Source organism: Phycomyces blakesleeanus (assembly GCF_001638985.1).
Source record: "Phycomyces blakesleeanus NRRL 1555(-) unplaced genomic scaffold PHYBLscaffold_17, whole genome shotgun sequence".
Taxonomy (NCBI): Eukaryota; Fungi; Mucoromycota; class Mucoromycetes; order Mucorales; family Phycomycetaceae; genus Phycomyces; species Phycomyces blakesleeanus.
The window spans coordinates 556,655-578,555 of record NW_017265150.1 but is presented as its reverse complement, the minus strand read 5'-3'; the positions used below and the strand labels follow the sequence as shown (position 1 = coordinate 578,555).

At 38.6% G+C, this 21,901-nt stretch overlaps 6 protein-coding genes across 6 annotated transcripts; 3 read left to right on the top strand and 3 right to left on the bottom strand.

Moving 5' to 3' along the window:
• Nucleotides 1–169: 169 nt before the first annotated feature.
• On the bottom strand, nt 170–1,522 carry PHYBLDRAFT_170975 (hypothetical protein; the record flags this gene model as incomplete). Its single annotated transcript, XM_018436458.1, has 1 exon — nt 170–1,522. One exon carries the CDS (start codon nt 1,520–1,522, stop codon nt 170–172), a length of 1,353 nt encoding a protein of 450 aa, XP_018288931.1.
• Nucleotides 1,523–3,330: 1,808 nt separating this feature from the next.
• PHYBLDRAFT_114945 (hypothetical protein) lies at nt 3,331–6,442 on the bottom strand (the record flags this gene model as incomplete). Its single annotated transcript, XM_018428428.1, has 11 exons — nt 3,331–3,405; nt 3,487–3,747; nt 3,814–3,987; nt 4,057–4,339; nt 4,412–4,475; nt 4,540–4,626; nt 5,164–5,266; nt 5,355–5,690; nt 5,831–5,914; nt 6,024–6,188; nt 6,323–6,442. The coding sequence occupies 11 exons, from the start codon at nt 6,440–6,442 to the stop codon at nt 3,331–3,333; spliced, it is 1,752 nt and encodes a 583-aa protein (XP_018288930.1).
• Nucleotides 6,443–8,349: 1,907 nt separating this feature from the next.
• Nucleotides 8,350–9,490, top strand: PHYBLDRAFT_148110 (hypothetical protein; the record flags this gene model as incomplete). Its single annotated transcript, XM_018432012.1, has 3 exons — nt 8,350–8,380; nt 8,433–8,669; nt 8,799–9,490. 3 exons carry the CDS (start codon nt 8,350–8,352, stop codon nt 9,488–9,490), a joined length of 960 nt encoding a protein of 319 aa, XP_018288929.1.
• A 586-nt stretch (nt 9,491–10,076) lies between these two features.
• On the bottom strand, nt 10,077–11,959 carry PHYBLDRAFT_148109 (CCHC-type zinc finger transcription factor; the record flags this gene model as incomplete). The annotated part of the gene is made up of 6 exons (XM_018432011.1): nt 10,077–10,286; nt 11,112–11,284; nt 11,460–11,538; nt 11,610–11,677; nt 11,779–11,839; nt 11,918–11,959. The coding sequence occupies 6 exons, from the start codon at nt 11,957–11,959 to the stop codon at nt 10,077–10,079; spliced, it is 633 nt and encodes a 210-aa protein (XP_018288928.1).
• Nucleotides 11,960–13,157: 1,198 nt separating this feature from the next.
• PHYBLDRAFT_170971 (CCHC-type zinc finger transcription factor) lies at nt 13,158–14,513 on the top strand (the record flags this gene model as incomplete). The annotated part of the gene is made up of 1 exon (XM_018436457.1): nt 13,158–14,513. The coding sequence occupies one exon, from the start codon at nt 13,158–13,160 to the stop codon at nt 14,511–14,513; it is 1,356 nt and encodes a 451-aa protein (XP_018288927.1).
• Nucleotides 14,514–17,619: 3,106 nt separating this feature from the next.
• PHYBLDRAFT_159494 (hypothetical protein) lies at nt 17,620–18,326 on the top strand. Its single transcript, XM_018433996.1, has one exon. The coding sequence runs from the start codon at nt 17,669–17,671 to the stop codon at nt 18,308–18,310; it is 642 nt and encodes a 213-aa protein (XP_018288926.1). The 5' UTR covers nt 17,620–17,668; the 3' UTR covers nt 18,311–18,326.
• Nucleotides 18,327–21,901: the final 3,575 nt, after the last annotated feature.

The following is a 21,901-nucleotide window of genomic DNA, read 5'->3' as shown; positions in this document are numbered from 1 at the left end:
CCGAATACCTCACCAGTCATTTCTATAAAGTAAATAAGATACTCGTAATAATAGCATTAAGAATAAATAAAAGCTCGTTTCTTTTAAATAAATCTTAATTTATTTATTTTACACATACTTTGAAAAGGAAAAAGGATTTCAATTTTTTCAAAAAGAAATTAATAAAATATTATTTTGGTAAATATCCAATAATCGTAGCAGAAAGGAGAAGTCCGGAAGAAATAAACAAGCCAAAGGCGATTGGTATTTCCAAAAAATTTTCGTAAGTATATATATCAATGAAAGGTCCAGCGCACATATATAAAATAAAATAAGGAATAAGAAAAGGACAAAAAACGATAGGGCTAAGGATCCAGGATAGCACAAGCCATTCTGTTAAACTGTGGCTATTATAATCAGCCCATATACCAATAAACACAAAAACTATTATTCCTGCAAGTATCGAAAGTCCGGTCACAAGTCCATCGTAATAATCATGTTTATGATTACATTTGTCCGAGCTGTTGTTATTTTTTGTAGATGAAGTAGATCCGGCCCCTTCAACCGATGCTTTATATTCTTTAGATAGGCTTAGAATTAAAGCTTCGTCTCTATCTTCATAGATACTGAATGCCGCAATTTGCTTGTGCAGTAAAAGGAGAGAAGACGTCTGGAGCACTGACATTATAGTGTATATAATAATAATGACCTTGGCCCATCTGTCTCCGTCTATATCCATACATTCAACTGTGGTATAAAATAGCTGTCCAATTGTAACAAAGACTTCAATATATGATGTATCGTCCATATTATGCGCCGTTTCCAGTTGATTGATCATAGTGTCCGTCATCAAATGAATTTCATCGGGCCTTGCTTTCTTTTGATATTTACAGGCTGCCCCTGGTCCATTTACTACTAGCTCTTCAGTTTTGCAATATGGATACATTATTTCATTCAAGGGTTCATCTTTTACACCAACAGTTATAGAGCAATTGAGGATACAATGTTTAATTTGCTTTGCTTTTTCGGGGCCCATTATATGCAAAAAAGCTGCTAGGTATGCTGCTTCAGTGTGTCCACATCCTTTATTTTTCATGTCTTTTAATAATCGATCCTTTAGACAGGTGGCGCTCGAAAAATCTGTGTAATGTCTCGTATCTTTGGTAACAATTTCTTTATCATTTTCGCATTCGAGTGTAGATGGCTTAATTAAAGGCGACGAGTCTTGTGAAGCTGGCTTGCTTGAGTTTAGTGGAATTCTGTTGATATCTTTTTTGGGTTTGTTGGTTTCTTCTTTGGCATAACTTTTTAACAGGGGTTTATATTGAGAAATTTTGAGTATTTTGTCCCCAAAGAAAGATTTATACATAGATTCCACTGCCAAGCCAATTCCACTGGAGGGGTATACAAGGGCAATAAAACGTCGATAGCCTGTAGGAAACTTGCTGACACCTGTCCTAGGGCGTATGGTTACAACATGTGATATGTAGCCAAGCAGTACAGTTTGTAAAATCGAAATTATGGGCAGTTTACTGGTGAACATATTATAATCTTGGTGAACTGGTGGAGCGGAGCATTTAGGTATAAAAACCAATAATAAAACACATAAACTGAGTAGTAATCTTTGTAGTAACATCATATAAGCATAGGAAACCACAGGAAGAAAATAGAGAGATAGAGAAAATAATATTTGCGCAGGTTTTATCAGAAGAATATGCGCATTGATGAGCAACAAGAGATTCAATATATATAGCGCTTGGCAGGATTTTATATAAGATTAAAGGTCTTAATAAACCAAGTGACGATGGTGTTCATCAGTTTAGAGCCCATGAGATAGCAGCTTATAATCAAAATAGACTTAAATATAGTTACGGCATGATAGTAGAGTACTCTAACCTTGTGTATTTATTGAAATAAAATGGCGTTTTAATACAATATACAGAATGAGCAGATATAAGGTGTAGTAAGGTGTAGTAAGTAATTTAAATTTATGACGATGCTTATCAAATAAAACAGCTTTAATACTTTTAAAAGAAACGTAACTAGTATTCTAGCATATAAAGTATAAGACAGAACCGTCTGCTGTCAGTACAAAGAAATACTCACACATACACACACTCACAAAAAGATTATTCCAAATGGATACATACTAAATAGCGGCTCAAATACAGCTTCTAATTATTGATGAGCAAGCTCTCAAGCGCCCCAAGATCTACAAGACTTTCTTTTCTTTTCTTTTGTACTTTATTGATGTAATCGCCGTGTGTAATATGAATCTCTAGAATTTTTACACCTAAATATATACAAGATTTTAGAAATGTATTTAGAAAAGACTCATCAATTGATATATTTGACTAAACTTTTAATCCTAAAAGGTTTGTGTAAATATTGCGAGAGCCTTCTAAAAAATCCTTCAATAAGAAAAGCAAAGAAGAGGTTTGTCATCTATTAACTGTAATTAATATTATTTATTTAAATATAATTCAAGCCTATACAAAAAAAAAATATAACAATTATGGCAAACACAGTAGGATAAATGTTGTTCCAAGGTAACAGACAGTCAGCCTGGATCATCCATACGCATAAACTCGTGTGCCTTTAGCCCTAAACTAATCCAATAGTATTCCCAAAAAAATAACAGAAAAACCACATATATACAAGTGCAGAAGTATGTGTGATAAATACCAAGTATTCCAAGCCATTTCTCTTTAAACTCTAGTGTAGCGTATGACTAAACAAACCTATTTATTTCTCTTTCTTCTTAAAACGAAACATTAAACATAAGAATGCGTATAGCCTCTTGTTGCGTATAGAAACCAATGCATAATGAAATACATCTTTTCAACATTAGGCTGTAGATCGAACGATTTTTATTACGAGTACTATATTAAAAGGAAAAGTCACTATTTTGCAGTTAAAATCCTGTACTTGAGAAAAACTCCGTCCAGCCACATAATTTTATATAAAACAAACAAGCAAACAGTAAAATATACAATTTAGATATTTGGTTTTTAGAGGACATGCCTTTTTTTCTATAGCCACTAATTGTTTAGCTAATCAGTCAACCATTTTAGTTAGATACACAATTGCTCTTCTTAAAATTTCCTTGCCCCTGGGGGGAATTTTTTTTTTATTCTAAAACAGAATAGACATCAACTAAACTACGTCTATTATAAATTTTAATGAGTAAAAGAATATGATATATAAAGAAAGGAATAAAGGAAGGAGGATGAAATGTTGAGGTGAGGGTGGATATGGAGGTGGAAGTGAGGGTGAAGGTGAAGGTGGACTCGTTTGGAATATCCAGTTGTCCAATTTATAGGCAAAATGAAGTGAGTGCTTTGGTTTATTCTAATGCTTGCCGGCCTTGAATTTGAGCAGAGGTGCCAGGATTTCCAAAGGTCCTGCCTTCTTGAGGAAGTCATGCTAAGAAAGTAACAGTACGAATAATGATAGTTTAATATTAACCAATAGCAATAATATCACTATTTTGTATATAAAATTTACCTCGATCAGTTCAGCAGATGTAGCTCTTGATCTAACATCAACACACAAGCACACTGCCAAGAAACTCTTGAGCTCACGCGAAAGTCTTTCGGGTGCCTTGAGGGTTGGTGTTCCATTGGTGGCAATGAGATAAAGTGCCTTGAGTGGTTCTTCATCCAGGTAAGGTGGTTCGTTCTCAATCATTTCAATAGCCATGATTCCTAATGACCAGATATCAACCTTGGCACCATACTCCTTTTGCTTGACTACTTCAGGGGCCATCTATATACAATTCAAAAAAAAAGGTTACACTCTTGTTTTCTTTCTTTTGGATCTCCAAAAATTTACCCAATATGGTGTGCCAACCATGGTTGCACGCTTGTTACGCTGATCTGTGAGCTTAGCACAGAATCCAAAATCACTAATCTTGACCTGACCGTGGGCATTGAGAAGAATGTTATCAGACTTGATGTCTCTGTGAATAATATTTTGAGAGTGCAAATGGTGAAGACCGGCAGTAGACTAAGAAAAATAATAAGAATAAGTATATGTGCCTGATTATATTAAATAACTTTATATATATATATATACCTCTAGACAGACGGTAGCAATTTGTTGTTCGGTCATGGTGTTGTTGTCGATAACATCAGTGAGTGCGCCACCCTCCATGTACTCCATAATAACCCAAAGTTCGGCATTCTTGACAAGGAAAGAGTCAAGGAAGTTGACAATGTTGGGGTGCTGAGACTCCTTCATAACCAGAATTTCATTGACAATCAATTCTTTACGGGGTTGATGAGCAAGATCCATTTGTTTGATGGCCACCTTGGTGTTGGTAGACAGTGAGATGGCAACATAAACAGATCCAGAAGCACTATATTATATATATATGCTTTAGTTTTGATTTCTTTTATATCCATACATACAAAGAATTAAATTTCATTACCCTTGGCCAACTCTCTTCAACTTCTTGTACATATCAGTAGGATCACCACGGGTTACAACAGAGCCTAAAAGACAGAATAAAAATCAGTTCATGTTCTGGAACTGTGTGTCTGTATGTCTATCACTTACGCAGCTTGTCCATAATTTGAGCTTCGGTCATTGTGCTTATTCTTTGTTCGACCTTCTTCTTTGAAGAAACCTGGGCAGCCGTCTTTTCTCTCTCGCGTTCTCTCTCACGCAATTCCTTTTCTCTCTCCTGTCTTTCCTGTCGCTCACGTTCCCGCTCACGTTCTCTCTCGAGTTCTCTTTCGCGAGCCCGTTCTCTTTCTCTTTCCTGACGTTCTCTCTCTCGCTCACGCTCTCGTTCTCTCTCACGCTCTCTCTCACGCTCTCTTTCTCTCTCGCGTTCCTTCTTTTCTCTCTCTTGTCTCTCGCGTTCTTGTCTCTCACGCTCATACTGAGCACGTTCGTCATAGGAAGAAGAATAGCCGCCACCGCCACCATTGCTGCTGCTATGGGAAGGTCTACGGCCACTGGTCTGGGATCGTGAAGGTTCGGGAAGGAAGTATGGGTTTTGTGGAGAATAAGGTGATCCTCCAGGGCTGAGATCGCGCGGTGAACGAGGATAGAGACTCTAATCGAGCATTATCATTAGTATTAGTATGATTTTTTTAAAAAAATAAGAAGGAAAAATCAGGTGAGATTGGTAAGAAATCATGCATGGAGTGATTTTTTTAAAAACAGATTATTTACTTACAGGAGACGAGGGTGCTCTGTCATTGGGATTGAGACGAGGTGAGATTTCAAGTGGGTTTGGTGTGCATGGAGGAGTGAGTCTAGAAGACTGAGTGCGATCCTATGTACACACATATATATCAATTGACTTGTTCTCTTTCTTTCTCTAAATTGATATATATATATCAATTGAATTAAACTAAACCTACACTTTGACTGACAGATAGTTCATCCATCATATCATTGACATCACGCTCAGGATAAGTTTGGGATGGTGGTGCTGGTGCAGGGCGAGGGATTGGGCGATAATTGGCTGCAGATGTAGGAGATGTGGGTTGTTTTTCTTGAATGAGAGCAGCCCAGCGATCATCGCTTCTACGCTCAACCGCGCCTTGAAGGTGTGATGATCCGTATTCCTCTGCTTCTCGCTTGGTTTGTTCGGTGTAAAATTCAAGAACGTCAAGAACTGCCTGAGGGTTCTTTGCTGCATCTTCTGCTGTAATTGCAGAGCCCTTGAGTAGTTTAGTCCATTGGTCTGGTAGCCCCTAATAGCAAAAAAAAAAAAACAAATAATAAAATTCAATACAGCACAATAGAATAGAATAAATGTCATTGACTGGACCACCAGCGCGTGCCCCTTATCCTTGTTTAGTCCTTGTTTTTTTTTCACTTCTTTTCTACTTACGGTGAATGCCCCCGTGATGGGATCAAAGCCGACGTGCACCTCGTGAACGAAATTAGTTGGACCAGAAGCCCCGACAGGAGATCGCTAAACAACCCCATCCATAGCAACCAAGAAAATGAAATGAAGATAGGTAAGTATAATATAATGATTTGCGGAATCTTCAATTTGATTCCAAATCAGTTCTGCGACTCACGTTGTAGATCTCATCCATCCATGAATATAACTCTTCGTCGTTCTTGCACGCAATGTAGTATGTCTTGTCCTTGTTTGTTACTTCAAAGCAGTATGGTTTCAAATCTGTGCGAGTCACAGAAGTGATCTCCTTTAGAAATATCAGGGCCACACACTGGCCACTTTGCTAATAAGAACAAGAGTAAATTAGTAAATTAGTGAATTATAAAAATAAAATAAAATAAAAACCAGGTACCAAAAGTTTATTTTAATTTAATATCAAAATTACTGTGCTTATGGATATCTAAACTACAGACTTACTTCGTTTCTATGAAATGTCAATGCTTGGTCTCTAAGAACACAGTATCGTTTGGACCAAATCCATGCCCGCAGACCATCTTCCTTGACGGATAGGTAACCGGCTTGAAGGATCTCAGTCATGAGTCAGAATGGTCGGTAATAAATTCAATCAACAAGGTCGTTGAATTCGTAGAAAAAGATAAAAAATGAAATAAAATCAAGGTATAATTATATGAATATTAAGTGGTAAAGAGCGAGTGAAAGACACGTTCAAGGCTCCAGTTCTTTTGTCTTGTTTGTGTCTGATTCTTGTTTAGATGAGATGGCAGGATGTAGAGTGGAATGAAAGTAGATGAGACGGAGATGAAAAGAAGGAGAGGAGAAACCAATAATTAAAATAAAATAAAAATTCAAAAAGTCAAAAGCTCTCTTTTTGAACAGGCAAAAAAAATGAAAGCAAGAGAAATAAAGAAAAGAAAAGCAGAGTATCTTTAATTTTTATTTTTGGTCCCTCTATACTTTCTTTCTCTTTCTCTCTCCTCTTTCTACCTCTAGATTATCCCCCTTCTTCTTCCTTCTCCTTCTTCTTCTTCTTTACCTCTACATAGAGTCATGTAATTATGTAGATCTAGAGGTCCGTCCATGTCATTGGTAGCGTGGCTACAAGCTATTGTATTATAAATACCTATTTTATCCATATATATATATAAAATATATATATTTTCCTGAGATTCTTGACTATTTCTTTTTGAATCAAAACTCCCCTTGTCTTTTTTCTCTCATTCTTTTTACCAACCGCCCCTTACTACACGTGTAACACTGTTGTTAATGAAGCTTTCTCCGATAATGAACTTACACGCCATTACCCCCCGTTAAAGATCAAGAAAGAAAAATATAAGTTATGGGAACAATAATCACATACACACTTACAAAACTACCCGCTCCATTCAATTACACAATACAAGTGTGTACAGATATTTGGGTATTAATTAAAGGTAAAGAATATAGACCTCTTTAAATCCAAAGGATTTATATTCAAGAGATTATATATATATATATATATATATGTATATATATCCCACGATACCCTACCTGGTTTAGACTATGTACAAGCTTTTTATAGTACTGGCCACCAAAACAATTGCATTTAATTGAGATAAAAATAATTAAAATATGGATGTAGCTGTATGAGTGATTTGGTCAAAGTAACTGAATCATCTCGTCATAATTTAACCACTACACAGATTCTACAAATTCGTACTAACGTACAATTATTGTAGGTACAGGTCTATCTAAACATGATTTATTATTCAGGTATGCTTGTCAATTCTCTATACACTCACAAATAGACTTTATATAACATTTAATAAAAGTCAAGAGTAGAATTGGCCAAGAAACAAAGAATATGTATGGTAATAATCCGAGGATTTAAAAAGTATATATAAAGAGACACTATAGAATGATTTTTAAGGACACTTTGTTAGAAGTCGAGTCCATGATGTTATATTATCTACATATTAATCTATGTGAGCCTAATAATAATGTCCGTCTATATACAAACCTTATACTTTTACAAGTCTTGGTTACAGAATTATACTTCTTTCGAAAATTACAGAATTTTCTTTTGATTAGAATTCCAACAAAATTTACACACTTTACAGATTAAAGTAATTCTTATGAAATTCTTATAATTTTTAAGAAAAAAATTGTCTGAACTTCAACTAAATTACCCTCAACCTCCCCTTTAAAGATTAAATGACTTATGTAGAACAGAACAGAAACCCCCAAGAAAAATAAACTTCTTTGTCAATCTCTCTTCTCTCGAATATATATAAAAAAATCTAATCACAGTGTATGAACAAACCAACACAACCAAAAGGAGAAATAAATATATATAAATACTACTCTTTGCCTTTCTTCTTATTAGTATTTACAATATATTAATGATGCTTCCAACTTAACTTGTGAATAGTTTATACAAAACACATTTATTCATTTATAAATACAAAATATAAATATACTTGTACTTGTACTATCAATTGCTTATAATGACTGACGCTGTTGAAACAATGGAGATTGGTACGATCACATAAATGCTCTTTAACAAACAACTCATCAAATCTACTTGCAGATTCTATCTTGGAGGAAGATCTCTTGGGTACTGATTTGGATAATGCAATCCAAGACGATCTAAATCTAGTCGAATCTACAGAAAAGACTCATCCAGAACAAGACCTCAGCACTCTCGACACAACACGCCAGGAAGCAATCTTTCTTCAAGGAGTAGATGAGATGAGCACCGAGGATATCTGGGAATATTGTTCTGGATTACCTTTGTCAAAGGTTGAATGGATTGATGATTCACATTGTAAGTAATGATTGATCCTTTTAAAAATCTAATACAATTAATAAATAATCGCGTCGATGTGTACTATGCTCTTTTAACATACATATTTTAACCCTTTTTTTGTTTTTATATTTTTTTTTAAAAAAAAAGGTAATCTTGTATTCTCCTCAGAAGAGGAAGCAATAAAGGCAGCTCATGATTTAGTTAGTTTTCCTCTTGCTGAGGATGAGACGTTATCAACGACCAGATTGCGAAAAGCAAAAATCTACACCCGTTCAAAAGATGGAGAGAATTTTGAATCTCTCCAGATCCGATGTGCTACAATGGACGACATCAAGATTCAAGGAGCAGGCAATTATAGTCGTTATTATCTCTTGCACGGCACAGACTCATCAATACGACGACAACAGCAACAACAAAGATCAACATCCTCAAACAAACGGACGGCCCCGGTCAGAAAGACTGACGAGGAGGGTAATCCTTTACCTATCACGAGTCGCCTGGGTGAGCGAAGAACCGACCAGCCTCAAAGAGAGAGAGTAGATCGACGTACAGAATATAGAGATGTCAGAGGTGAAGGCAGACGAAGAGAAAGAAGAGAAAGAGGAGTAGGAGGAGAGAGCGTGCTTAGCCGCCTTGGAGCTCGGATTTCTTCAAACACAGGTCCTGATGACAATGATCGTTATCCAGCATGGCAAAGAAGGCAAAGATCGTCGCGTAGACGGAGATCGATGTCCCCCGTACGATCTACAGAACCAGACGGTGATTCCACAGCAGAAAAGGGGCTTGATTGCTTGTCTGAGAGTCTACGGGGTAGACTTGGAACAAAAAAGACATCTTAGGCTATATAATAATAGTAATAATTTATGTTTTTTATTACTTTTATATACAAGGGGTATTAAGTTTATTAGCCATTATTGTGTTTAAAAGCAAGTTTATTTATTTATTTATATTCGTTCAATATAAATGTAAATGCTGTAGTAGAATCTTCATATACACACATGCTTTTTATGTTCTTATTGAAGAAGATACACGTGAATTTATGGGTCTAAAGATTAGTGATAGTATTATTATTATTTTAAAAAAAAATAGAGGTAAAATGATGATAAAATGATACACATAATATAATGTATATAATGTATATATATAAAGCATATGAAAAAGATATGCCAAGATAAAATTAAGAAGAAGTATGATCTTTGATTGTATTCTTTAAAAACTTTACTCCCATACTTTTCATTCAATTGATGTTCAAGTATTCATTTCATTTCATTTCATTTTGTATGTATGTAATAGAAACACTTCTTTAAAAATATATATATATATAAAAGGGTTTGGATGTGAGGGACGAAAGAAAAAGAGAAAAAAAAATGAATCCTTTAAAGTGTCTGTTTGCTTTGTTTGATTGATTGTTTATGCGAAATATTCTTAATCGCGGTCGTGGACATCTCTTTCGGGAGCACGTTCCACATCCTCTCTGCGTTCACGGTCTTCTCTGGGAGCAGCGTACTCACGGTCACGGTCGCGTCTATCACCACCACGTCGTTCATCGGATCGGTAGTCATCGCGGCGAGGGGATCTGTCGCGACCACGGTCATCACGGCGACGATCGTAGTCTCTGCCACCTCTACTTATGCGCTATTTATGAAATATATACATATGTTAATACTAATATATCATAATATAAGATTAAGTATTGACTTACCGAGGAACAAGATGTAGAAAAGACAAGAAAGAGGATAAGCCAACAGCGAACGGGATACAGCGTATACAAAAAGAAAAGAGAAAAAAGGCAATGCTTTGTGTCAGACGGTGGCGGAAACGGATGTTAAGAGGAACAGTAGAACGACGTGGCGGATTCAAGAAAAAAAAAGGGGGGAGTGAACGGTCCAACACTCATTGAAAGTGCAACAACATAGGAGCGGACGACACATTTTAAGCAGAGAGAGTAGAGGAAGACCACGCGAACGCAGTGCAGTGTGCAAATCAAACGCATAGACTTCTTTTTTTTTTCTCTTTTTTTTACCCAAGCTTTTTTTATAGAGTGAGAGCAACAGAGAGATAGAGAGAGATAGTAAGAGACAATATCGGTTATTTTTTGTCATTAATAACAGAACGCGCGTTCACCAAAATAAAAATCCCGAACAAGGTTACAAAGGGAACACGAGTGATTCTCATCATCATCATCATCATCAAAAAGGTTTCCCTCAAAAGCACGCACACACACAGCACAGCACACAGCACAAGGCACAGAACAGCAAGTTTTCTCACTCTCTCGGTCGGTCGGCCGTTCTCTATCTCTTTCTCTCTCTGTCGCTCTCACTTTCACTCACTCTCTTTTCCTAGCCTTTCAATACCTTCCCTTCTTTTCAAAAGGAAAGCACAGAAGTGCAAGAAGAAGAACAAGAAGGAAAAAAAAGGTCGCTTTTTTTGCTTCCGCTCACGCCGTTACATGGCACTGACAAGGCACGGAACACTGATGATATACTCTGAAGACGGGCTGTACCTTCTGTCACGATCACTTCCACGGCCTTGGTCGCGTCTGGGGGAACGGTCACGGCCACCACGGCTGCCATAGCCTCTGTCACCTCTGTCGCCACCGCGACCTCTCTCACGGCAATCTCTGGCCCAGTGACCTACAAAACATTTTTTTCATTTGATATTAATATTGTTGTTCAAAATAATGATTTGATTTTAAATTTTATTATTTATTTATTGTACACACACACAAGCGCGTGTATGTATAACTATATTTGTGTATATGTGTGTAATATATAATTATATAAAATTATTACTAATAATATGATTTACCTTCTTTGCCGCAGTGGAAGCACTCGTTCTCGCCGGCTCTCTTTCCACCATTCTTGGCCCATTCGACAACGAGCTCCTGCTGTAATATTATAAACAATATGTTTAAATTTTTTCTTGTTCTTTCAATATATATTTATATATAATACTTACAGATTCGTTGACGCCGTTCATGGCATCTTCAGCGTCACGCTTGTCTTCAAACTCAACAAAGCCGAAACCTATTACAAAATATAATTTTTAAAAAAAAAAAAGGTTAATGAGCAAGTAATTTTTTTTTTCGTTTTGATCTCTAATGTTTCTTTAAAGATGATAAACTTACCCTGCTTAACATCAAGACGGGTGATCTTGCCAAACTTGGAGAATCTATCTTCCAAATCACGCTAGATTGAGATGATTAATTTATTAGATGATGTATATTTATAAGAATTTTTTGAATAATAATTGTGAGATTGACTTACGGTGCCCATGTCTCTGGGGATTCTGCCGATAAAAAGTGCCATATTTGTGCTGTATTTATATATTACGATTAATAAAAGATGTAAAAAGAGAAAGTGGGTTTCTTCCTACAAAGATAAAAAGGTGGGATGTGGAAAGAGGTAAAAATAAAATAATAAATAAAAAAGATTGAGGTTGAGGGGAAAAAATTGCGGTCAACACGTGTGTCACTCTCCGCGACCAATCAACATTGACTTCATTGTCGCTGTCTGAACCTACAGGAGAGCAGGTTCCTTTCTTCCAATTCATGCCACACCATTACTACATTTTAAGCCGCACAAACACACACACACACACACACACATACGCACACTAAATGCTGAGCAATTGACCTTCAATAAAATATGAAGAAGAAGAAGAAGAAGAAGAGAATCATAGTAGCAACAACAGCAAGTATATATATACATATTATTATTATTATTATTAATGAAAGAGAGCAAAATAGAGAATGACTCGGATAAACAGAATTTGGTATTGATATATGAATATATAGTACGATTTTATTTATTTATTTTATTTATTGTCTATGTTCTATGCTCTTATTTTAAGCATATTAATTAGCACAACTGTTTGCACTACCGTTCAATTTTACAGTCACTTTTAACTAATAAGCCAAAAAAAATGATAAAAAAAAAAAGTAAACAAACCTACTCAATATAATATTAATCAACCTATTTTTCTGACGACGTCATCGCTATTTGTAATCTCAAGCCACTCATACAACAACTGTTCAATTGTCTCATGATGTAGCCTATTTTTTATATTTATTTTTAGATTGTTTAAAAAAAACCCCCCAAAAACAAAAGGTGATTTTATAATTTTCTTGACTTTATAAAGAAATTAATAGTAATAGTAAAAAAAAAGAACTACTGCTATATAAATATATATATATAAGATATATAATATATTTAGGTACAAACAAGGAGTACGCAGGTTCAGAATAATAACCTTTTTATTTATTTAATAATTTATTATTTAATTTGATTGGCTCGTAATGTTTTTCTGGCGCAAATTCTAATTTAAAAAAAAAATGAAATCAATATACAAATCACGAAACATATCGTATAATTCTGATTGAGCTTGACTGAGTTTTTGTAGGCCATTGAACGACAATTAATCTCAGATTACTAAGGTTGTGGTTGAGGCTCCTTTAGAAAACACAGAATTGATTTTTGTAAGATGAAGTATTAACTTTTGTCTAACATGGCTCTTTCCACTAACACTCCGGAACCACCAGGGGTCAAAAACCCCTCCACCACTGGCTCATCTCCACCATTGGCAACCTCATTCACACCAATCTCACCTACTCTGACACCACTATACTCACAAGTAGCTACACAGAATGCACCTCCACTCACCGAAAAGCAACCACATGTTATCTTTAGCTCTACAAATAACACAACCCCACGTACCTGGCGTGTAGGGTCCTCTAAGTTCTCTGTATTCTTTACCGCCCCACCAAAAACGTCACCCAACTTCGACCCTTTCTGGAGAGCCCTTCTCGCAGCTTACCCTCGCGAAGTTAACATGGGAATCACTCTTGGATCTCGCTATTCCCCTGATACATGCGAGCTCCACCTGGCTACCAGTGCTGACTGTGAGAGAGCGTGCTCTCATCCTTTGGTAGTCGGCGTTTCATCTTTTCCCGCTCAACCGGCTGTTCCCATTGGCACAATTGTTCGCCGTGTTTTCCTGACCAAGCTTCCTCGTGTCCCCTATCCGGAACTTGCTACACAGCTCACGAAATGTATGTCTCCTTTTGGTAAAGTGCGTGAGATCGCCGTTCACGAAACGTATGGGTTTTTTGACGGCTCTGGATATGTTGTCCTTGCCAACACCCCCACTGACGAGGTGCCATCCGATTCCCTGACGTACCAAATAGCATACGACGCTACGCAAAAGATACTCGGTAAGTGGCCTTCGATGGGCTCCCACTGCACTTATTGCAAGGAAATGGGACACGAAGTCACCCAGTGCACTAAGCGCCCAGCCGAAACCCGAACGTGCTTTGGATGCAACAAGATCGGCCACCTGCAAGCCAATTGCCCGCACTCCTCCGATCCATCCAAGACTTCTAAGACCTCAAACAAGCGATCCCGTCACCCCCACCGCAACGTTAAGCTCGATCGACCTATCCGCGAGCCTAAGCCTCTGATTCCGACTGCACTCTCGCTCACCTACGGAGGATCCGAGGCTTCCAAGCACAATCCGCACAAACCTGCTTTGCTTGAGTCTGCAAAACTAACCCTACCGGCAACCCTCCCTGCCATCACGACAATATCTGCGACAACCACGTCCTCCGGCCCTCGTCCCCGAAGTCGTTCTGTTGACACTCCTGTGAAGGGCTGGGACGATGAGATAGACGACGACATGATCACTGACTTCACGGATAGAGTCGAGGCTCGGACTCTCCGTCTTCAGAATGCCTCTCGCCTCTCTCATCTCCGGTTTTCTCGGACAGTACGTCCAATAGGCCGCAACACATCCCTCTCACCTCCTCGCTTCACTCCCCCACATAGCAAGAAAGCCCTCGACGCAGAGGCCAAGATTAACCAATGATAAAAATAGGCACAATGAACTGTAGGGGTCTACCCAAAGTTGGACACCCTGAATCACGCTCCTTTTTTATACGCCACCTACGCTCTCAGGGAATTGATATACTAGCCCTGCAAGAAACCCATGCCTCCTCTTCTATGCTTCAAGACACTTTTGACCAACAATTTCGGTCATCTTCATCTTTATGGTCGCCACACTGTGGTGTTGTATGCCTCTCCCCCCATATTATTCTCACAGACCCTTTATTTAGTCCTTGCGGCAGGTGCATCATTACAACTGTCACTCATACTGACAATAAATTTTCCCCATTCAAGATGGGTGTCATCTATGCTCCCGCCTCTCGAACTCCCCGCTATGATTTTCTTTCTTCCTTACTGTCGACACCTGACCTCATTCCATCCAATCCTTCCAACTTCATTTTATTAGGTGATTTTAACCATGCCATTCACTCTAACTACGCTCTCGGACGTCGTGCCCCACTAGCGTGGCTCCAGTTTCTGGACAACCATATGATTGACTGTGTCACTCCTCCTGGCCAGAACCCACAACCCACCTTTCATCGCGCCTTGTCTTCCACTACAATCGACTATATTCTTGCCTCTCCTGATCTTCACCCTCGCACTACTGACTCCCAGGTGAGATATATTCACCAAAACTGGTCCGATCATTGCCTGTTGACCGTCCGCTTGGCTCTCCCTTCCACCCAATCCTCTGGTAAGGGACTTTGGCGTGCTAACCCCCGACTTGCCAGGTTGACATCTTTCTGCACCGACCTCAACACTCTTCTATCCACCCTCATCCCTGCCCTTCCCGCAAACCTCTCTCCTCAAGCACGATGGGACTCGATAAAGAGCGAAGTCATACGCTTTATCAAGTGTTTCTCTCGCCACCTCCGACCCTCTCTCACCGACCTGGAAGCAAGCCTGCAACAACGGAGAGACAGACTAATACACCGTTTTCGACACCAGCCTGCACAGAATTTTCAGCTGCCTATTGTTGAGCGGCTTCTGCAGCAAGTCCAACTTGAACGAGTGGAGATCATGTCCCTTAGGGCTGGGAAACACTGGCGGGAACAAGGTGAGACCTCTGCTGGATATCTCAAGCGCACCATCGCCACTCGTCAGTCACGCAAGTCAATTGCCAGCCTTTGCCACCCTGCAACAAACGAAATATGTTCCACCCCCGAAAAGATGACCGAAGCAGCTGCCGCCTTTTATGAAGGCTTGTATACCCCGGACCCTATCGACCAATCTGCTCTGGACGACCTGCTCTCTCACCTGCCTTCTGACCTTGGTCTGTCAGAAAGTCGGCAGACTGCCCTCACTCGTCCTCTGTCATTGTCTACTATCCGCTCTGGTGCGTCGCGCACTCCAACCTCTAGCAGTCCCGGTCCCGATGGCTTACCCTACGAGATCCTTCGCTTGATACTAGACCACCCAGTCTGTGGTGATCTGGTTTCGGAAGTCTACAACGACGCCCTATCAAAAGGCATTTTTCCGGAATCCTGGCAATCCACCTGCGTTTGCCTGCTCCCAAAAAAGGGCGATCTCACCTCTTTGAAGAACTGGCGCCCAATTGCCTTGATCAACACCGATGCCAAGGTATTTACCCGATTGCTGAATGCTCGCATGATTACCACGGTCACTTCACTTGTCTCTCCTTACCAGACAGGGTTCGTTCAGGGTCGCTTCATCGCCGATAATGGAATGCTGACCAGGCTGGTCATGGCACAAGCCGCCAAGGAGGGATCAGCTGGTGTTGGACTTCTCCTCGATCAGGAGAAAGCATATGATAGAGTACATCCGGAATATTTTCGCCAAGTACTGACACACTTTCGATTTCCCTCCTCTCTTGTCACCTCGATCTCTAACCTCTTCTTTTCTACTAAATTGCAAATAAATGTGAATGGCTTCCTCTCGCGCCCTTTGCCTCAATCTCGGGGACTACGCCAAGGGGACCCTCTCTCCCCTATACTGTTCAATCTAGTTTTTGAGCCTCTACTACGACGAGTGATCCATGACCAGTCCTTCTCGGGCTTTCAACCATCTGTTCCTGCTGGTCTTTCTCCTCTGTCACCGATCAAACTCCTTGCGTACGCTGATGATTTACTTGTTTTTCTTTCTGACACAGGGCAGTTGTCTCGCCTCCACACCCACCTCAACACCTATGCTGCGGCTTCCAACGCCCGCGTAAATCTTCACAAGACGCAGGCATTTTCACTTTCGGGCTCACCCCTGCCAGACTGGTCCTCACATCTACGGACCCACAATATTACGGATTGGCATGACCGGACCTCCTCCTCTTCTCTTCGCTATCTGGGATATCCAATTTTCTCCTCCATTGCCCAACGAGACTCATTTGGCCAGGCCCTTCTTTCTAAGATTGAGAATAGCTGTATTCTACACGGCTCACGCACCCTGTCCTTCCGCGGCCGTGCCACTGTCATGAACTCTCTCATTCTCGCCCAACTTTGGCATGTCTTGCGCGTAGTATCCTTCCCCGTCTCTTTTCTCGAAAAAATACGCACTCTGATGCGCCGTTTCTTCCGCTTCCGTTCGTTCCCCCCCATTGCTTTGGACACCCTCTGCCTTCCTCGCTTTCAAGGTGGTCTTGGCATCCTCGACCCGATTACACAGCAATGCGCTCTTCAGCTTCGTTGGCTCAAGCCAATAATCCAGAACCCATTGGGTCCCCGTGGTTTGGTCCCCAAATGGATGGCTTCTCTCCTTCGCACTGAGAATACGGATTGTGATCCCCTTCTACTTTGGATCTTCCCAGACTCTAGACCTCGCACCCATCGCTCACTGGATTCGCCTCTTCATCTTGTCCTGAAGGCCATGGACCACCTCCCGCACAAGTTTGACGACGTCCTCACGAATCTATCCACGTGCCTTATGTTGCCCTTGTCCTCCATGGTTAATAGCCCTCCCTCTCATCCGCCCTACCGACAATCTTGGCGAGACCTGAAGGTTAACCACCTATACCAAATTGATCATAATTTGGACGTCCTGATGCCCATTGCCCCTGCTAGACCTCTTCCTCGATTTATCACTCTTAATCGTATCCTGCAAAGACTTCTCGACCGTTCACTTGTGGCTCACCCTATCCTTTTCAGAGCTTGTATTCCTACATTCATCCTAGAATCGCGACATTTGGATATGCCTCCTCGAGATGGGTCCCCCTTTGACTTTGATCCCTTCATCTCTGCTCTGGTCCTCGGCAAACCTTGGTCACGCTTGTCCACGCGCTCTTACCGGCTGACCTGTTCTCATCATCATGCTAATGCTCAACCACTTAGCCCCCATCTTAGCCCTCGCCAACTGCACTCTTTCTGGTCTTTCGCACTTCCTCACCGGGCCCGTAATGTTTGGTTTCGCGGCTTACACAACAAACTATCGTGCCGAGCTCTTTTGCACCACATTATGCCCTTCACTGTTTCTTCACCTCTCTGCAATATCTGCCAGATGTCAATCGAGACGCAAGAGCATTTTCTTCTTTCTTGTCCTTTGAAATCTGCGGTGTGGTTAGGCATTTGGTTAGAATTTTTCGGCACCGTCCCACCACCTTCTGCACTTTCCTCGGCATTCACATCCTTTCTCTTCCCTCCCACGCTGAACCCCAGTATTCCAGCCGCCTCGGTTTTCGGACTGACCATCCTTGCTATCTGGGACCACCATTGGGCACTCCACTTTAACTCTGCTCCCTTTTTACCTTCCTTGGTTCTTGCCACTGCTAGGAAATCAATCTCCCGCATCTGCTCAGAGCTCGAGCTTGACTCCGCTGACTCTTCCCTCGCATAACACCACATTAACATTTTAACAAAAAAAAAAAAAAAAAAGTTTAAATCACACAAAAACAAGTCAAAAACCAAAAAGCCAAAAACATCAAATAACCCCCATAAACCCTCAAAACAAATGTTGTAATTTTCTCTTTTGCCCTACTCATTCAGAGAACTTTAATAAATCTGAGCCTGTCACAGCTCCATACAAACAAAAAACTTTTGTCTAATATTTTACGCAATCTTTCTTTCTTTAAAATAATGATAAATTTATGGGAGATCAGGGCAAGCCCTGACCCTCTCAACTATATATCGAACATTGGCCGTAATGCTTCAGGCTAATGAACCGGGTTTTTTAACAGGTAATGAAACCAACCTAAAAAATAAGATTAGCTAAGCTCATATTACCACAGCCCATAAATTATATTTCATATGAATATCTTTCTTGTCCTATGCATTTTACATGGCAAGGATGTGCATAGCACCCTTTTTTTGAATTTGGTGATCAATGCAAAATACCAACCCTCGATTGCAAACATATTTAACTAGAGAATGAAGAAAATCCCAAGAGAAAATATAACGAAAGCTTGTTTTTTTTTTTTTTTTTTTTGGTTTGTATGAAAAAATTTTATTCAATTCTAGCGATTTTGTGTTACAGAAGCAACTATATTGGTAGGAACAAAAGGTTTATCAAAAAAGGCTGTTCTCTAGTATGTCTTATAAACTGAAACTAGAACGCCATCGGTTTCTAAGACCCACATGTATGCACATACAAAAACTCTTTTTTATTTATTTATTTATTAAGTAAATCTTGCTAGAAAAATCATTTGTCAATTTATAATGTGTTGGTAAAAAAAAAGCAAGCCAATCCTTGTGTACAGTTTAATTATCAACCTGCTATGTAGTCGTTACAAAGCCTGCTATCGCACAGTGCGAATAATTCTTGGTGCATACACTTTTCATTTTCCGACTTGTAAGCAACACCTTTTAGTGGTGGAAATAGCGATATCGTCTTTTTTTCAGTCTATCGATATCTTGATGAATATTTGTCTGCTATTTGTCAAAAAGGTACTGGGCGACGTCAATCAACTTTCTACAGAACGTTACTTAGTAGAAAAAAAAACAAAAATTTCAATATTTTTTCAGATGTTGCTCTGAGGAAAAGTGGGTATCGAAAATGGACTTTTTGGTGCAAATAGCCAATTTAATTAATAAATTGTTTTTTAAGAGTGAAAAAATAGGATGTTTTGGTCAATATTTGGACAATTCTTATCAAACAGCGTTTATATAATGGATCGTATTATGCCGCACCAAGTTACTTACAAATACTGAAGCACTTTGCTCAACCAATTTAGATATATAGCTGATGTTCAGTATTTAATTTGCACATCTGGATCAAAATGATCCTAATCGGCACAGTTCTTCCTTTCAATGGTAAATTAAACAACCCTTCATAGTATAATAGGTATCTATTTTAAATAAAGTATGTTTTTAGTAATGTGCTGCCAAGTGAAAGTGTCTAAACTAAGGTGAAAGAGTCAGAGAGATTCGCTCTTCACTCTATTATCACTATATCTAACCTTGATTGTGGTATCTCTGTATAAAATACCGAGTATAATGAGAAATGTTGGATAAGGGGCGTTTGTATTGTTTTCAGGGTGCCCTACTATAGCAAGAAAAAAAATAAGGCTTGGTAAATAATCCATATTATTGTAACCTTTTTCGCTCCTTTCTTTTTATCTCTCCTTTGTTAACACAAACAGAGAGAAAGAGAGAGAGAAAAAATAGGTTTGCTGTTTTGAGTGTTAACTATAAAGAAAATCATGCGAATATTGTAACTTTTGTGGGATACAGTTAAAATCAACTTTCTTATTATTTCTGAAAGAATATTGTATAGTTCAATTTACTAAAAGGTCTTTGTACATTGTAGTATTTAACGTGTTTGATAAATTTATGAGTAATATACAGCTTATGTGAATAATATGTAATGTAATTAGATGAATAGATATTTACAAGATCAATTGATGTGTCTACATACAGTATAGCAAATGATACAAAAGTTTATTTTTAGGGTTGACCAAAGTGTCTCTTTATTTTTCGATCACAGAAACACAGGAGATAAACTAGGTTTATGTGGTCCCAGAACGTCATTTTAGACACAATAATTGGTAAAGTTCAAGGATACTGAGAATAATATAAAGAAACCTATTTTTGTCAAAGATCAATACACTGCTGCTTTTGTTGTTGTTTTTTCAGAAAAAGAAGTATAATTTCAGTGTTATCTGTAAAGTTGTATTTAGTAAACAACTTCTTGTTAGCAATATGTTTACAGGAGCGCAAGGTTACTCATACGAGCAGTGTAATTAATGTTGCATAAAAACACTTTGGACGGTACATAGAGTACTAGAAACGTTGCACAGGGGCTACAAGTTTTAGTTTATTATTATTGTCATTATGTACTGATATTGTAGCCACCCCTCATAATATGTGTGTATACCCTTACTTGAATATAACAAAGAATATAGGGTATCAATAAACTCTCTCTATATAATATATAAACATATAATAACATAACAGACTTTCATATACATCTGTATAGTATATAAAAGTCGAATAAGCAATTGATGGTCATAGCTATTGTAAGAGTACTTTGCAATTCTGTATTCTTTTTGTAGAAATACTATTAATCATATGACCGTAACCTTGTAAACAATATTAAGTTGTCATTTTATTTTCAGTGCTACTATGTTATTTCTGTCAAACTGTGCTTTCGTTAGCAAAGTATAGGATAATAAACAGTGAGAATAATGAAAAAAAAAGAGGTGGCCTATTAATCATTAATTAACCCAAGCTTTCATTGTTAGCATTTGTAATAATAAAAAGACGGTGTATATAATACAAACATGGCTTTGCAGAAAATTATAAAAGTATGGCTACACCGGAACTAATCCGAGTACAAACGGTTAAATTGTTCGCAATCCGGCCATCACAGTGTAGATATTCTCTCTCAGTTTCTGCTTTTTTTGGAAGCCGGGCCGCGATGTATTAATAAGCTTTACCTTTCAAAAAAAAACAGAACAATAATTCACGCCACAGTCAGTCAGAATACGCAAACTAAAAGGAAAAGGAAACAGATGTGTATTAACCCAACCCAACCCAATTCAATGCACATTAAGCTAGCCATTGCTTGGGGAGTATGAAACAATCCTTGAAAAAGAGCTTATACATTTTAACATTCTGTGTAATTGTCTTACAAGAATTATAGGATAATTATCTCGATCGTACACTAATACACTTCACTGTGTGGTTCATGTTCTTTTATGCTATTATTTGCTTTATTATATCTCTGTACTAATCTCAGATACTGAGGGAATATTTAGTGATTGGAACAAGTATGGAACAAATGAAGCCTGTAGGTTTAACCAGAAAACATATTAGATGTTATGACGTCTTAGTTGACAGATACTCCCCAAAAAATGATCGACGGGTTGATTTCAGTGGCCTTCATGTATATACGTATATAGCCAATGGCTGTGACATATTCTCTTTCTTTATTTTCTTATAAATACAGCTATTTCTATTCTTCTTTATGCTCTCTATTATCAAACTTTAG

Coding starts and splice junctions, on each gene's coding strand:
- PHYBLDRAFT_159494 (XM_018433996.1), top strand. CDS start 17,669: ATGCCTCCTCGAGATGGGTCCCCCTTTGACTTTGATCCCTTCATCTCT.